General features: G+C 39.3%; 1 protein-coding gene across 5 annotated transcripts; it reads left to right on the top strand.

Moving 5' to 3' along the window:
• Positions 1 to 648: 648 nt before the first annotated feature.
• Positions 649 to 17,451, top strand: FUNDC1 (FUN14 domain containing 1). Of its 5 annotated transcripts, none has more exons than XR_014292442.1 (6): positions 649 to 839; positions 1,565 to 1,721; positions 5,524 to 5,599; positions 10,423 to 10,551; positions 12,496 to 12,742; positions 17,032 to 17,451. XR_014292442.1 is itself a non-coding variant. In XM_082609437.1 (5 exons), exons 1-5 carry the CDS (start codon positions 812 to 814, stop codon positions 12,571 to 12,573), a joined length of 468 nt encoding a protein of 155 aa, XP_082465563.1. In that variant the 5' UTR covers positions 649 to 811; the 3' UTR covers positions 12,574 to 13,290. The 5 variants fall into 5 exon arrangements, 2 of the variants coding, with proteins under 2 accessions (XP_082465563.1, XP_082465564.1); XR_014292443.1 differs by lacking the exon at positions 17,032 to 17,451 and adding an exon at positions 13,057 to 13,290; XR_014292444.1 differs by lacking the exon at positions 17,032 to 17,451 and adding an exon at positions 3,229 to 3,298 and having other exon boundaries at positions 12,496 to 13,290.
• The last annotated feature ends 298 nt before the right edge of the window (positions 17,452 to 17,749 follow it).

Raw genomic sequence — 17,749 nt, 5'->3', positions numbered from 1 at the left:
AATGCAAGTTCAAAACAAGTTTGGGGGCTGGTTTACGTGAACCAGAGTTAGCTGCTTGGCAATCAACACGGTTTTTCATTCAACAGAAGCTCGTGGGGCTTCTGGGTGAAGAACTTGCCCTTGTTCCTGTCAGATTTAAATAATAAAAATGATGCTTAAAAATTATGTCCTCTTGAATAACTCGTGTCAGGTCAGTTCTTAGGCCTCCCTCTTCCTCCTCGGTTTCCTGGCAGGAAACGCGTGGAGAAGGAGAGGATGAAAACGTTCCAGTTCCCAGCTGCAGCGCGTTAGAAAAATTTTCCATCCGTTGGTTGAGCCCTTGACTGCTTGAAAAGTGTGGTTTGAAACAGGGTTTCTCTTATCTCTTTTTAAAAGCCTCTTTCTGGTATAGTGTTACAAATAGCAAGCGGGTTTTCGATTTAACCACCAAGTGACGCACCCTCCTCTCCAGCCGTGAGGCTCTTTTAAAAAAAAAGAACCAAAATTCAGGTTCTGTAAATTCTAGAGGGGGAGGGGTGGGAAACCAGGCTTGCGGAGGGCAACGGACTACAATTCCCACAAACCCTCGCGGGCTGGTATCCAGCCTGTCTCTCCCCTCTCCCCCTCCCCACGCCCCTTTGCCCTGCGCTTGCGCGGAAGGCCCTCTGCTTAGAGGAGGGGGCGGGGACAGGACTACGCGCCTGGAGGAAAAGGAGGAGGAGGAGGAAAAAAAGAGACCATAGACTTCCACCTGGGCCTAGAGCGGTTCTTAAAGTAGCGGGGAGAGGCGGGCGGGTTGGGACCACCTTCAATACAGGCCGCCGGCGGTATCATGGCGACCCGGAACGCCCCTCCCCAAGGTGAGCGGCCCGAAGTAGTATCTTATAGACGGCTCACATCTCTCGACCTTGGCTCGGGGGTGCGTCTTCCTTCCCCTGTCCCAGGGTTCCTGGGGGCTCTGTTTGCTTGAGGCAACCCTTTGATCACCCACTTCGGACTAGACTCGCTCTCCCCTCTCGGACCCTCGCCCCCACCTCCTGCTTTACCTTCACCTCTGGCCGTTCCTGTCCGTCTTCTAACGTTTTTTGGTTGTTGTTTTTTTTAAGTCTTGGTTTTGAAATCATTTCTTCTTGTCGGGCCTCTAACCGGTTCCGTCAGTGGAGGACCCCCCCCCCTTCTTTCTCCCACTGATGAAAACGGACCGTGCACTGACCCTGAACCTGAGATTTGGGGGTGACCTTTCATGCTGTGAAACTTTGAACTGACCCGCTGAGATTGGGGGGAGACCCTGCTGTGAAACTCTGACCTGTCCCTACTGAGATTTGGGGTGCGGGGGTGACCCCTCTGCTGCGTAAATGACGTTGCCCCGGCACCCAGGCCGGTCTCTGGGCCTTTGGAAAGGAGATGCATGGCCCTTTACTCTCAAGGCCCTAGTCTCGGGGATTGGGTTTAAGAAACTGTTTCCATCTGGGCGTTTTTAGCTGTATGCCAAATGTAACAATGAGTTGTAACAGATGAAAATGTACAGGGCACTTTTAACTTTCGGTTGACTGTAAATTTGTTGCTTTCATTTTTTGTTTTGAAGAATATGAAAGTGATGATGACTCTTACGAAGTGCTGGATTTAACTGAGTATGCAAGAAGACACCACTGGTGGAATCGAGTGTTTGGCCACAGTTCCGGACCTATGGTAGAAAAATACTCAGTAGCCACCCAGATTGTAATGGGTGGAGTGAGTGGCTGGTGAGAAAAACATCTTTTTTTGTTAAATTTCATTGGGAGCCTGACTGCTGCCCTTTTGTATCTAGGCCAATTACGTGCTCAGTCAGTGGCTTTACACTGTTAATCCCAGAAGAGCTGTACCTTGAGGCTTTTCTCTGTGGTATGATTAGTGTAATCAACACTCAGAGACTGTTGGGTTTTGGTGATCATCCTCCAACACCCTCCACTGTTCCGTCTTCGCCCTTCCTTTGATTCTTTGTATATTTTCGCCCATCTCAGATTTCGCAGATATAGTGAATCTGATTCAGTGACAGTGGGTAAGGAGGGAAAAATATAGAAGAGTTAATGATATGTAAATAATTTTTACTTGTTCAGTGCTAACAACCGGAAAACCCTGTGAGAATTCCCGCAGTAAAACTGGTCTCCAGGATTATCAGCCCTGTGGAGAGCAGTGTAAAATTCTCAGTAAAAAGTACTGATTATGATACAGATGATTCTAATTTGGATTATGATAATACTTTGAAGAAGAGTTGTAGATTGGGTCTTGGTTGGAATTAAAGGACTGATTGCTTACTCAGTAATAATACTGTGGAGTACATTAAGGGGGAGAAGTTGATAAGCATTAACCTAACCAATTAACATTTCAGATCACATGATTATATAATTGCTACTGTAGATATAATTCTGTTATTCTTAGACTAAAAGATTAGCCAAATAACAAGGGTCAGAAACAAGTTTGACTCTTTATTTTGAAAATGTTCATGACCCTAGAGAATTTCTGAAGTTAGGGTACGTGCTTAACTTGTGAGTAATCATTTATTTCTTAGATTCTAAGTTAAATTCATCTTACATTAATTTAAATATTTACATATTTAAACTCAGTGAGTATAAAATGATTTTTTTGATTTGTGTTTTACTTGCACCTTGGAACAATGGTGCACTCTTTCATGCCTTTTTTTAAATAAATATCATTTTATGGTAGAAACACTCACTGTGAAGATTCTGTGACAAAGAGGTGCAGTATTTATTCATGATGTATACTTATTAGTGCTGCTTATGAAAAAAGCCTGCAGTTAGAGAGATGCCTGGTCAGAGCCCTGGTTAATTCAGATGATTTTTCACAGGCCGGTGGTACCTTGATGCCCACAATTCAGAGCCTGGCCTTCTGCTTAAATAAGCTCACAATTTGATGCCATGGATGATGGGTTAATGTGAGTCAAGGCCTAAAGCCCCACCTTAAAATAGACTAAAAAATAATTGAGGGCTTCCCTGGTGGTGCAGTGGTTGAGAGTCTGCCTGCCGGTGCAGGGGACGCGGGTTCGTGCCCCAGTCTGGGAAGATCCCACATGCCGCGGAGCGGCTAGGCCCGTGAGCCATGGCCACTGAGCCTGCGCGTCCGGAGCCTGTGCTGCACAACGGGAGAGGCCACAACAGTGAGAGGCCCACGTACCGCAAAAAAAAAAAAAAAAAATAATAATAATAATAATTGAGCAATAGAATTAAATTGTTGTGTGTTTTCTCCTTGTAGGCTAAGCTTGGTGAGAAGCCCAGTGATTGGCAGAAGTTTGCTTGGAAAGCCTAGAGACAGAAGAGAGGAAGTTAGTAGACTCATCTTAGTGGCTCATGCTGGCAAGCAAAGGATAGACATGCTTGTGGAGCACATGCCCCACGATATTGTTAAGACCTGGCTGCTGCTTGCCTCCTCTGTTCCCTTTTCTGAGTCTTTGTTGCTGTCTCCCCTACTGAGGGACACATATGTTTGAACTGTAGCCAGATGTCAGTCCAGGAGCTGTGTAATAGGACTCATATTATACAGGTGATTTGTTGCAATGACTTTAGATTCAGTGTAATAAATTTTTGCAATTTTCTTAGGGTATGAAACTGATGTACTGTTGTGGCATACATTAAGGAGGAATGGTTAATAGATGTTAACTTAACCAGTTAATAATTCAGACCAATTCAGGACATGAATGGGAAACTGAGGAGATTACGTTTAGCTGTAGGTAGCTATAGGTTCTTGATCATAATAAGAAATTAAAACTGATAGCAGGATGGGTGGCTGCTAGGGGAGATGGGAGGTGTGAAGATTAGCTAGAGTGTCCTTAGTGTGGTCTGGAAGCAAGGTAGTGATGCCCTTGAGGATGGAAAGAAGACAATCAAATGATGTTTTGGCGGTACTCGAGTATATAGAATTGGCCGTCAGTTGGACCCCAAAGGCAATGAAGAAGGCAGCCTGAGATGAGCATGAGGTAACAAGCCTAGAGAATGGTGCAGTCACTTACAAACTGGGACCTTAGCAACAGCTGGTTTGGTTGGAAAGATGATGTTTGCTTTGGGACATTTTGAATATGTGGTTCTGGGTGGCAAGAGAAGCTCATCATTTAATTGGAAATGTAAATTTTCCATTTATGAAGGTGTATTAGTTTCCTAAGGCTGTTGTAACAAAGTACCACAACTAGGTAGCTTAAAATGAGAGAAACTGGGCCTCCCTGGTGGCGCAGTGGTTGAGAGTCCGCCTGCCGATGCAGGGGATACGGGTTCGTGCCCCGGTCTGGGAGGATCCCATATGCCGCGGAGCGGCTGGGCCCGTGAGCCACGGCCGCTGGGCCTGCGCATCCGGAGCCTGTGCTCCGCAACGGGAGAGGCCACAACAGTGAGAGGCCCGCATACCGCAAAAAGAAAAAAAAAAAAAAAAAAAAAAATGAGAGAAACTTATTCTCTCACAGGTCTGGAGGCTAAAAATTTGAAAGATGTCAACAGGGTTGGTTCCTTCCTGGAGGCTCAGGGAGAATTTGTTCCATGCTTCTCTCCTATATCCTGATGGTTGCCAGCAATCCCTGGCATTCCTTGACTTGTAGACATATCACTCCAATTCTGCCTCTGTCATCACATGGCTGTCTTCCCTCTGTGTGTCTCTATGACACATTGGATTTGGGGCCCACCCGACTCCAGTATAGCCTCATCTGAACTAACTACATCTACGATGAACTTATTCCAAATAAGGTCACATTCTGAGGTTCTAGGAAAGACATGGATTTCGGGGGTGACACTCTTCAACCCAGTACAGAAGGCTGGAGTTGGAAATCTGAGATTCTTTTGCATACTGGGTCTGGAATACTTAAGGGAATAATGAGCTCGCTGAAGGAGAGAATCAAAAAAGAAGTATGGGTTGACATCTTTACAGGATAGATGACACAAAACAGGTTTAATATAGAGATAGAAATAGATAAGGAAGCCATGAGAAATGTGGGCTGAAGTATAGTCGTGAAGGTGGAACTCCAGCTGGACCTTAAAGGATAGGAAAGTTTTAGATAGGTAGAGCTAGGTAGGAACCCCTAGAAACAGGGAGGTTAATAGCTTGAGCAACAGTGGTGACATATTTGGAAACTGATTGGGTTGGAGCAGGTTTGGGTAGCGTGAGAGACGGCCAGGTGTGTGGAACATCTTGAGTGTATTAAAACAAAACTAAGCTAAGTACTTTTATTATGAGGAATTTCAACTGAATACAACTGTAGAAGGAAGAGTGTAATGAACCCCTGAGTACTCAACATTCAGTTTCAGTAGCCAGTCTTTTTCCTGTAAATTCCCCTCTTCTTCTCTCCATCCCTTATTTTGAAGCACATCTCAGACAATTTAGATTATGCACTTTTGACTAGTCCATATAACTGACGGGAAACATTGTGGGTTTCTGAGCGGGTAAAGGACATGATCAAAGGAACAGGGAAGACATTAAGATTTTATTAGGAAAGCAGTGAAAAGTAGAAGGGAGAGAGTTTAGTACATCATTGATTGTTCTCATCCTTTGTCATTTCTTCCATTAAAGGTGTGCGGGATTTTTGTTCCAGAAAGTTGGAAAACTTGCAGCAACTGCAGTAGGTGGTGGCTTTCTTCTCCTTCAGGTATGTCAGAGCTTTTGGTCCTTGCCTCTGCTTACATACGTAGCCCTTAGGAACTGAGAAAGTCAAGTTTAGCCATTTCATTCCTGTCCATTTTAATAGAAGATGGAGTTTCTCTTTTAGGCATCAGTTTATGGAAAAACTAAAACGAGTTTTGAAAGCTGGCATCTGTCATGAAAAGCATCAATTTAAATACTTCTGAGGGTTTTTAAGTATAGTTTGATCCCAGCTATTAAAAACACAACTGTTAAAATTTGAGGTATCTCATTTTTTGTTATTATTTACCTAAATTTTCCTTGAAGCATCTCCCTAGAAAAATAAACATTTCATCAATAGCATAACCTGTTCATGCTGACCATTTAAAACATATATTTAAAATTCACACACGCTCTCAAGAACCTGCTGTATAAAAAAATAAATAAAATATAATTCAAAAAAAAATTCACACACACTCTCATACACAATATATAAAGTTCAAGAAGTCTCCTTCCTGTTTCCTAGCCAGTTTTCCTTCCCAGGGGAAAATGCTGTTAGCAATTTCTAACATGTTTTTTAAAACTAGGGAACCATAGTAATATAGAAAGTGGAAAATTGGGTTTAAAAAAATCATTCATAATCCTATTTCTGAGGCAATTAGATTTGAAATTTTAGTCTTGTTCATGTCCTCTAAGTATAAGGTTCAAAAATGCTTTGCTGTTACAGGATGTTTTCAGGATATTATCTGGCATTAATGTCTGTTTGGCATATATTTTCCCCAAAATATCATTCCCTGAAGATCAAATATAGCAAATCCTAAAATTCAAAATTTCTGGGAATGAATGTTAGCAACAATTTTAAAGATACAGAAATCTGTCAGATTTTAAAAATGATTGATGGTCATAGCAACCAAAATCTGAGTTCAGCACCTAAGCCATTGATCATGTAATAACCAGTGTCATTGCCTGAAGTACAAAGGGGCTGGATTCATATGTGTTAAGCACAGATTTTAAGTTGTTTACTAAGCAGTTTAAATATATATATATATTTTTTTCTGTTGGTGGTATTATTAGGGGTAATTGCTTATGACTTGTGGTAAGAGGTAAAAAGGAATATGGTTCATACCTAAATTTAGTCCTTTGGATGAATATGCCAGTATTTGTACAAAGGAGAATTTTATTTAAGCTGATTTTTGACTTGGGTTTATATAGAACCAAGAATTAAGATATTTATATAGTTATCAAGAATCAAGATATTGAATTCTATAGCTATTTTGAAAACTCAGTTGTCATTTCTGTTTAGTGGAAAAGGGTACTGGACCAAAGCAGAGTTCCCTAAAATGTTCACAGATAGAATTATACATTTCAATGTAAAGGGTACTGGACCAAAGCAGAGTTCCCTAAAATGTTCACAGATAGAGAGAATTATACATTTCAGTGTACTCTGCATGTCAGTTTTTCAGAAGTCCGTTTCAGTCCACTTGATATGTACCCTTCAAGCCCACGTTTTGCTGTTGCCACCTTCTACTTTGTGTCTAGTCCACATATTGTTTGAAGTCACTGATTAGAAGAGCATGAGACCTGTCAGCGTCAAACCAATTTTTCCCACAAATATGACTTACCTTGAAAACTCTGTAGAAGGAAACAAAGAAGAAAAAAGAAACAAATGGCTTTTAGACTAATTACCTATTATTTAGTCTCGCTTCCATATTTTTATTAAAGATAAATATTAGTTTTCTGACAACGTAAAGCTTTTCTAGTAACTCAGGTGTTTTCCAGTAGATATTTACCACACTGCCATCTTAAAACAGACAGTGGTATATAAATCTTTTAAATTTATTTTTTATTTTTTTTGAGTTGTACATGCCCATAATTCAGAGGGTCATGTACACGTATAATGCTTATTACAGATTAGGGTAGTTCTTTGCCTCCCTCGCTACCTCCCCATTTTTCCCTCCCTTGAGGTAACCAGTTTGAACTATTAGCTGATTCTTAAGGTATTTATTTCCTTTTTCCTAAGCAAGTGAATTGGACATTTCTTTATCTTTCAGTTTGAGGTATTAACTGTTGGCTTCCCGTTATGGAATTTGGGAATTTAGCTATGACGTATTGAACTTCTGTGTGCCCCCCCCCCCACAACCCCCACATCATCTGAGTATTGTTATTTCATAATTGTGTTAGATCATTACCTGGAGTTCACTGAGCTCTGGAATCTGTAAAGTAATGTCTTTAACCATGTTCAGGAAGGCTTTGGCCATTATTTCTTTAAATATTTTCTCCTATTCTTTCTTCTCCTTCTGAACATGACTCTGATTGATGCATGTTGGGCTCTTTGATAATGTTCTGAAGTTTTGTTCATCTAGTTTTTCAGTCTTTTTTTTCAGATTGTGTAATTTCTAGTGATCTAGCTTCGGGTTCACTGACTCTCTGTCATCTACCTTCTGCTGTTAAGGCTATCCAGTGAACTTATTTCAGATACTGTATTTTCCAATTCTAGAATTTTCATTTGGTTCTTTTTATATTTTCTATATCTCTGATGAGATTTCTTATCTTTTCATTGATTACAACTGTAGTTTCCTTTACCTCATTGAGCATAGTTACAGTACTGCTTTAAAGTCCTGTAAATTTCAATATCTGGGTCATCTCAGAGTTGGCATCTGTTGATTTTCTTTTGCAACTAGGCCACATTTTCTTGCTTTATCATATCAAATAACTTTGTATTTTATCCCTGGGCATTAGGAACGTTACATCGTGGAGAATCTGGATTCTGTTTTATTCCTCCGAAGTTTGTTAATGTTTTGATTTTAGTAGGCAGTTAACTTGGTTAGACTCAAATTGCAAACTCCATTTCACCTGTGGTGGATAGTGGCTCAAATCTCAGTTTATTTATTTTTATTTTTTATTTTTTTGCGGTATGTGGGCCTCTAACTGTTGTGGCCTCTCCCGTTGCGGAGCACAGGCTCTGGATGCACAGGCTCAGCAGCCATGGCTCACAGGCCCAGCTGCTCCGCGGCATATGGGATCTTCCTGGACTGGGGCACGAACCCGTGTCCCCTGCATCGGCAGGCAGACTCTCAACCACTGTGCCACCAGGGAAGCCCTCAGTTTATTTTTTTTTTAAGCCTTAGCCAGAGTGCTTCATTATGCCCCATGAATGTGTGGTTCAGAACTTGGGTAGAGTTTACACATAGAATTTGGGGCTCCCCTTCTCTAGCTGTGTCCTTTCTGGCAGCTGTTATTGTCCTGGGCTCTGCCCTCTGGTTCTTCAGGCCAGAAAGGTGGCATGTTTTCTATTGAACTTTTAGCCACCCTGCAACTGCATCTTATCCTCAGGATAAAGCCAAAAAAATGGGCAACTTACCCTACATTGGTCTCTTCCTACAAGTTTCAACTCCTCTTCAAAATCTGCTTCCTTTTGTTAAATTCTGGAGCGCTTGTGTTTTAACCAGGGTTTATAGTCTCTGTCTATGGGAGGGACCTTAAGGTTCATCATCCCCTCCATGTCTGTGACCCAAATTGCCATGTCAGGTATTGCCAGGAAAAGCTTTCACTTGCCATTTGGTTTCATTACCACTCTGTTTTGCTGAGGCTAGAGTTAGAAGTGATAGAAGGTGAATAAATATAGGGATAAATGCAGATGAATAGATTCTTCTATGGAGTCATTCACAGTGAAAATGGAACCTAAGATTCCCAGCCTATTTATATAAAATCAGATATTTTTATTTTTTGAAGTATTTTATGTGTGGTTCATACTTAAAGTGATGTAGTAAAAGATTACAAAGAAAGCATAAGCTTGGTAGAAGTGATTTATAATGGTATACAAGTCTCAGTTGTTTACTACTCATGTGATTCTTTATATGTTGATTGTATTATTCGGAGGGACTACCTTTACTGACTTATCACACACACTGTTGTTCCTGCTCAGATTTTGCAGTGTCTCAGTAGCACCATATGAGAGTTTTTCTTAGAGTTAGTAGGCATTTAGCTGGAGTTTTATTAAAAGGATTTATGGCATGAAGGTTGTTTAGAGCATATTTTCTTTTATATTTCACTTTCAAAAGCAGTTACCAGGGCTTCCCTGGTGGCACAGTGGTTGAGAGTCTGCCTGCCGATGCAGGGGACGCGGGGTCGTGCCCTGGTCCGGGAAGATCCCACATGCCGCGGAGTGGCTTGGCCCGTGAGCCATGGCCGCTGAGCCTGTGCGTCCAGAGCCTGTGCTCCACAACGGGAGAGGCCACAACAGTGAGAGGCCCACGTACTGAAAAAAAAAAAAAAAAAAAAGCAATTACCAGAAAGTATTCTTAATTTGACTAAAGAGTCAGAGTTAGTGAAGAGCCTTTATCAAGCTACTTTAGTGACCTAGTAACTGATTGGCTACTGATCTCTTATAATTAAACATCTCTTTAATTAAAGGTACTTTTTTATTAGCTATATAATTTCAATAGTCTCTGTGCCTTTTTAGCTAATTCTCAAATTCCAAAAATTATGATAGAATTATAGAATAGTTATAATACAGTTTTTGGAATCTTTTCCCATTAAGTACTATACTTCTCTTAACATAGTGTTTATCACATCTAAGTAATTATTTATGCTTAAGTCTCTTTTCCCTAATGGACCATAAGCTCTATGAGGGTGGGGACCTATGTCTCCCTTGTTCTTGGCCACAGCTTGGAGACCTAGAACAGTGCTTGGCACAGAATAGGCACTCACTGTCTGTTAATGAATAAATTAGTGGATAAATTGTGATTTCTTACCCATAAGCTTCATACATTTCTTGAAATCTAAATGTTCATATATCGTATTAGCAACCTAGTTGGTTTAGAATTAACCATTTTTATCACATTTTTGCAGATTGCCAGTCACAGTGGCTATGTGCAGATCGACTGGAAGAGAGTTGAAAAAGATGTAAACAAAGCAAAAAGACAGATTAAGAAACGAGCAAATAAGGCAGCACCTGAAATCAACAATATAATAGAAGAAGTAAGACAAAGTACATTTTTGGCTCCTTTTTTTTTTTTTTAAATGAATCTCAGTAGAAAATGTGACTAGGGATTGTCTTTAAAAAAAAATTGGTGTTTCTGGCCATATCTAGAGTGTTAAGTAAAATTTGGGATAAAGCCACCATTTAAATCACTCATTATTTTTTTTACTTGTTAACTAAAACTACCTTTTTTTTTTTTGAAGTGGAATAGTTTGAAAATGTATATATTTATTTTATTAATATATGTTATTAGTTTTATTCATGTTTTTATGTGAATTTTGCCTATTTTCTTCTTATATTCTATTTAGAATTGAATTGAATGCTCCTTTGCCTTTATTTTAATTCTGTCCTTTTACTTCCCCCAACTTTTATTTTGAAAAATTTCAGATCGGTTGAAAGACAAAAACAGTGGGCTTCCCTGGTGGCACAGTGGTTGAGAGTCCACCTGCCAATGCAGGGGACACGGGTTCGTGCCCTGGTCTGGGAAGATCCCACATGCCGCGGAGCGGCTGGGCCCGTGAGCCATGGCCGCTGAGCCTGTGCATCCGGAGCCTGTGCTCCACAACGGGAGAGGCCACAACAGTGAGAGGCCCGCATACAGCAAAAAAAAAAAAAAAAAAAAAAAAAAAGACAAAAACAGTGAATACCCAAATACCCTTCACCTATTCATCAAATTGTTCACGTTTCACCACATTTGCTGGTGTGTGTGTGTGTGTGTGTGTGTGTGTGTGTGAGTGAGAAATTTACCCTTTTTTTTTGTTTTTTTCCCAAACTGTTTAAGACATCAGGTCTTTTTATTCTTAAATACTTCAGCACATATATCCCAAGAGTACGGATATTCTCCTATACTATTACCATTACCCTTATTAATCCCCCCAAACTTAACATGATACAATAATATTTCCTAATATAGAGTTCATATTACAATTTTTCCACAAAATATCTTTTACATCTTTTCCCCCCGATTAAGAATTACATATTGCATTTGGTTGTCATGTTTCTGAAGTCTGCTTTAATCTTAGATGGTCCCCTCATCTGTTTTTTTGTTTTTGTTTTTCTGTCTTTCATGACACATTTTTGAAACATCTAGGCAGAGTATCGTACAGTCTGGCTTTGTCTGATTGCTTCTTCATGATTTTATTTGGGTTAAACATTTTATCAAGGTGTTATTTTTTTGATCCTGTGCATTTTTTCCTACTGGCTAAGTGAACTGACTGTTAATATACATCACTGTGCATGCTGTGGGAATTTATTAAATCATCTACGTTAATAACTTGCTGAATGGGCCATTTATGCCAGCCCTATAGGGAGATTTCTTTTTACCTGTGAGAATTTTGCTGTCCATATGCCTGTTATCTCAGAAGCAGGAAGTTTACTGGGCCTGGCTGGGGGCTCTAGGCTCCTTCAGTTTGTAACAGACAGCCCTGGCATCTTGCCTGGTTGTTGGCACCTGCAATAGTAGGTACTCAGGAATTTTTGCTGAATATTTACTGAATTGAGGAAAACATCTGAAAATGATACTTAGCTCTGGATTTAATAATTGAGTATTTTTAAGAATTTATATCTTTTCTTTTTCTTATTGTGGTAAAATATACATAACATAAAATTTACCATTTTAAGTATTTTTAAATGCACAATTCACTGGCATTGAGTACATTCACACTTTCATGTAACCATTACCACTATCCATTTCCAGAACTTTTTCATCATCCCAAATAGAAACTCTAACCATTAAACAGTAACTCCCACAATCAACCCCTCTCCCCAGCCGTTGGTAACCTCTGTTCTACTTTCTGTCTTGATGAATTTGACTATTCATATAAGTGGAAATTATAACAACATTGTCCTTTTTTTGTCTGTCTTATTTCACTTAGTGTAATGTTTTCAAGATTCATCCATGTTGTAGCACAATTCAGAGTATTTTTCTTTAAACTTTGTTTCAGGCAACAGAATTTGTCAAACAGAACATTGTGATATCCAGTGGATTTGTGGGAGGCTTTTTGCTAGGCCTTGCATCTTAAGGATATGAATGTTCTAGCACAGTGGAGTCACCTCTGAGAAGAGAAATGGTGGTGACAAGATGGTCTCAGCATCACCCATTGACAGATTCTCCAGGATGACAAGAAACAACTAGCTGGACAGTACCAAACTCACTGCTTAGCATTTTGCCATCTGAAATTTGGCAGACAGGTATCTGCTATAAAACAATCTATATGGTCTGTGTATAATGATATTCCTGAGCAAATCATGGCTTTCATTATTTTTTAAAAACTTGCATTTGTTTAAAATTTGCCTATAAAACACCACTGTTGGACGTAGATATGGAGAGAGAAAAAAATCTGTTGGCTATATTCTCCAGTGAAGTATCATCCTTATTTTACTTAAATAAGATGTTCTCCACTGTGCTTTTTAGTGTAGTGCCAATAATTTAAAAATTTGTATGATAGCTTCAACAGTAGGGCTGACTTTTTTCTTTTTCTTTTTTTTTTTTTTGCGGTGCACAGGCCTCTCACTGTTGTGGCCTCTCCCATTGCGGAGCACAGGCTCCGGACGTGCAGGCTCAGCGGCCATGGCTCACAGGCCCAGCAGCTCTGCGGCATGTGGGATTTTCCCAGACCGGGGCACAAACCCGTGTCCCCTGGATCGGCAAGCAGACTCTCAACTGCTGCGCCACCAGGGAAGCCCCTGACTCTTTTTTAAGGATATGTTTGCAATAAAATGAAGAACTATAATGCCCTTTTTTTTTTTTTTTTTTTTTTTTTTTTTTTTTTTTTTCTGTACGCGGGCCTCTCACTGTTGTGGCCTCTCCCGTTGCGGAGCACAGGCTCTGGACGCACAGGCTCAGCGGCCATGGCTCACGGGCCCAGCCGCTCCGCGGCATATGGGATCCTCCCAGACCGGGGCACGAACCCGTATCCCCTGCATCGGCAGGCGGACTCTCAACCACTGCGCCACCAGGGAGGCCCTATAATGCCCTTTTATGGAAGGATTTACAAATAATAGAATTATTAAAGTTATTAAACAAATTTAATACCAATTTTTAGGTTGTTTTTTCCTGCAATTCTTACTTTGCTTACTATGTAATAACTGTAATAAATGCTCTTCTAGGGAAATACTACATGTCTAAAGCTATTTTTCTTTTTTTTGATGTCTGTAGTTGTAAAAATGTCTTCTTGTATATAAGCTTGTAATTTTTTTATTCATTTGTTTATCTTGGCAGCCTGGGTAGAATTAATTATTTTGAGGGTACATATAGTTGGGTCACTGATTCGTTTTATTAACTTTGAGTGAACCATGTTTTTCATTTTAAAAAATCCTAATTATTATTTAGACCCTTTCTTTACAAAGAGGTAAAAATCACCTTAAAATACTTAGTAGTATAGTATGAATTTATTGTCTGAAGAACAGTGATTTTCTATATAATCATGAAATTGTAGTTTAAAGAGAATTATCTCTTTGATCTAGTCTTGAGATGTAAATGCTGAGGCTTTCAGCTTTTTAGGTAGCATTTTATGTTGGTCCCAACACTAGGCCAGTTGACTTGTTTCTCAGGGCCGATATCACACTCCCTCAGAGGGTCCTTGGCCTAGAAAAGCTTTTTGTATTGTTTGTTTTGTCCAGAGTTCTACGTTGGAATTGGGAAAAACAGCAGAACAACATGTGTTGGAATCTTCAGATTGGAAAGACTTTGTGGATACTCAGACTATCTCCTTTTGATAGGAAGTCTCTGTAGTATTTTTTGTGTATTGTAAACATAAGGCATTTCATACTTTCAAGATTGTTACAGTCTGTGTGCTTTCATTTTTGCAAGACTCCTTAAAATTGAATGTGGGATTGATGTTCATTTTCTTCCTTTACTCTCAGCGCCTCAGATAAAATGCTAAATAAAACTCAGACTTTCTTAATATGAAGTGGTTTTGCTTATAAATACTTAATTTTTCTTCTTTGAGCTTTTCTCTCTTTCTGCCTTGCCTAGCTTTTCATGACTGTGTAATTAAAAGGGAAAAATATTCTACATTAGGTAGAACCTGGGCCGCACTTCTATGTGCCATATCTGCATGATACCTTTCATCTGATGCAGTGTGGCAGGCTACTGTGGGAAGCTCTAGGAGCTGGCTCAGTTTGTTCATTTTAGAAATATTTATAGTGTCTGTTCTGTGTGTGATACTTTGGGAAAGTGGGGGGCACAAAAATGTCTGCCCTCAAATAAAGACTAAATATTCCTATATGAAAAGTTACATACTACTATAGGAGAACTTGGTGTATGATTTAGTGGCAAATGAGTTGTAGAGGTAACTACTTTCAGAGTCCAAACATGAATGAAAAGTGAAAAAGAGCACTTCATTTTTTACCTATACATTTCCAAGTATTTTTGGATTTGTTTGAAAATATTTGTATACCAGTGTAAAATATTATCAGCTCTCTCCATACGCTCTCCTCTCTGTTAGTGCCCCTTGTTCTGCCTCGTGTCCGTGCCGTTTCCCCACGAGGCTGTACGCTACTTGAGGCAGTCGTGTGCGGTGTTAATTAATCTATAACTTGTGACACACCCTGTGTAATGCTTTGCTCACCATAGGTATCCAGCTGATGTTGTGAATGAGTATGTGAAAAGCATATTTTACCGTACTAGAGTTGGTGTCAACCTATAGGAAATCTTCTCAGTATGGCAGCCCCGTGAATCAGAAGCTCCATCAGAAATGACTTGGTGGGGCTCGGCCTGAATGAAAAGCCTATAGCCTGCCTTTGTCTAAAATGGGGATTTTTATGTTTGAGGGCATAAAGTTTGTTTGCAAGATTTATTAAAACTTGAGTATGTGGAATATAGATATTTTGTGGCTTAGAAGATTTGTAAGGACATTTTGACTGATTTTTATTTTTTATTCTTAGAGCCCTCCCCAATCTCCCTCACAAAAAAGGATGATTTTTAACATTTTCTTATTTCAAATGTAATATGAATGAAATATGTTTATTATAGAAAATACATCAGCATAAAGAATATATAGAATGTCGATAATGTGATGTACCTAGAGATAATGACTGTCCGTATTTTGATACATAGCCTTTGGAATTTTTTCTGCATATATATGAATACATATTATGTGTATTTTGTATAAAAATTGTCATAGTTTATGTACTATTTTATAAATAGCTATATTCACTTATAAATATCTTTTTATAATAGGTACATTTATGATGACAGAAAGATACAAGTGCCCACCCTTATCCCCTTTTATGAGACAACCATTATGAAAAGTTCTTTATACATATATTTTAATATATTTATACTTATATTATTTTTATTGTCCAAGTTTGGATAGTATTGATATACACTGAATGTTCACTCTGAAAGGTAAGGAATTTTGTGCACATTCACTGTTTCCCCCCCTTTTTTTTGATTGCTAATATATTTATAGTTTTTCTAGTAGATACCTTTATTACTTTAAATATGCTTTTTCTGTCCTTAGTTACCAGCTTTAGATAATATCTGCTAACTCCCTGTTATTAAAGATGAGGAAAATAAGTGTACTTCTTCCCTGTTACCCTCTGGCCTCCTGATTTTTGTTAAGTTATTATTACTTTTTATGGTATATTCAAATGATAGAATTCTATACAATTATTAAGAGGAATGTAGAGCTATATAAATTGATCTAGAAATATCCACATATTAGTGATAAAATCAGGTTACAAAAAGTATGACCCCACTTTTAAAATATGCAGGTGAGCATGAGTGCACACAGATACTCATAGAGGCTGTCTCTGAGAGGTTGGTATATAGGATTTTCATGTTGTATTTTCAACATTTTTGTGTCATCTGAAGTCTTTACAATAAGTACATGTTACTTTATAGGAAGCAAACATTGTTTTTTTAGAACCAGGAATAGGAATTAAAATTAATAGGTTATTGCTATTTTAGGGGGCTATTTCTGCTTTATTCAGTGAATTTATTTTTTAAGTGGTTTTTGTCAAAATAATACATATAGTCCAAGAAGTCAAATGGTATTTGACTATAAATAAGGCTTCTAAGAAAAGGAGCACTTCTCTGTCCTACCATTCCTCAATTTAGTGGCTTTTTCCCCACAGAAGTTTCAACTATATTAGTTGTTTCTCTTGGTATTTACTGCTGCAACCATATTTCTTAGACTTCCTATTATGATAAATAACTTGGCTTGTACTTCCTTTTATGACAGATGTGGATTTAGCTCTATAATGCCTTCCTTTTCATATCTTTGTAGTAACAATTTATTAAATTCTATAAAGTTTTATATGTTCCTGTGACAAATACCATTTACTGTTGAATAAGGACACAACTTCCTGTAGGTCCATCTATGTGGGTTCAGCTGGAATCTAGCCTTAGCCTGATCCTGCAAGTAGCTCTGGAGCATGAAGGGCACTGGGGCTGGCAGAATAATCCCACCCCTGCCCCCCCACTGCCACAAAGATATTCATGTCCTAATCCCCCAAACCTGTGAATACCTTAGGTTACATGGCAAAAGAGAATGAAGGTTGCAGATGGAGTTCAAGTTGCTCATCAACTGATCTCAAAGAGGTTATTCTGGAGTATCTTGGTGGACCCAATGTGATCACAAGAGTCCTTAAAAGAGGAGGAAGGCAGAAGAGAGACAAAGATGTGAATATGGAAGAAGAATGATCAGGCCAATGCTGTTGTGGCTTTGAAGACTGAGGAAGGGGGCCATGAGCCAAGGAAAGCTGGTGGCCTCTTGAAAGCTGGAAAAGGCAAGAAAACAGACTACCCTATTGCTTCCAGAAAGGAGCACAGCCCTGGCGACACCTTGATTTTAGCTCAGTGAGACCCATGTTGCACTTCTTACCTAGACATCTGAAGATAATAAATTTGTGTTGTTTTAAGCCACTATGTTTGTGATCATTTGTTACAGCAGCAATAGAAATCTAATACTGGCACCACTGAGTTATGTCCCCTTGTGGCAAGAGAGCTAGCTTTTTGTATTCCCATATCAATCAGGCACTGGCTGCAGTCTGCCCTTAGGGATTGGGGTGGGTAACCTCCAGGCTAGGGAGACACTGTCCTGCTGAGAGCAACTCTCAAGAGAATGGTGTGATTGTTAGCTGTCAGCAGTTAATATACAGCTGGGTATTAGGTATATTGGCCCAATAAAAGGGCTCTGGGTGGGACACCAACAGTCTCCATTACAGTGGGTAAATCTAAGCCAATATTGC

Source organism: Mesoplodon mirus (assembly GCF_964341445.2).
Source record: "Mesoplodon mirus genome assembly, chromosome: X".
Lineage (NCBI taxonomy): Eukaryota > Metazoa > Chordata > Mammalia > Artiodactyla > Ziphiidae > Mesoplodon > Mesoplodon mirus.
This window is presented reverse-complemented; position numbering and strand designations above follow the sequence as displayed.

What these genes read in the sequence shown, in the direction of transcription:
- FUNDC1 (XM_082609437.1), top strand. Translation starts at nt 812, where the DNA reads ATGGCGACCCGGAACGCCCCTCCCCAAG. An exon ending in CCGGAACGCCCCTCCCCAAG is followed by an intron (nt 840 to 1,564) that starts GTGAGCGGCCCG and finishes TTTGTTTTGAAG; the next exon opens with AATATGAAAGTGATGATGAC. An exon ending in TCAACAATATAATAGAAGAA is followed by an intron (nt 10,552 to 12,495) that starts GTAAGACAAAGT and finishes ACTTTGTTTCAG; the next exon opens with GCAACAGAATTTGTCAAACA.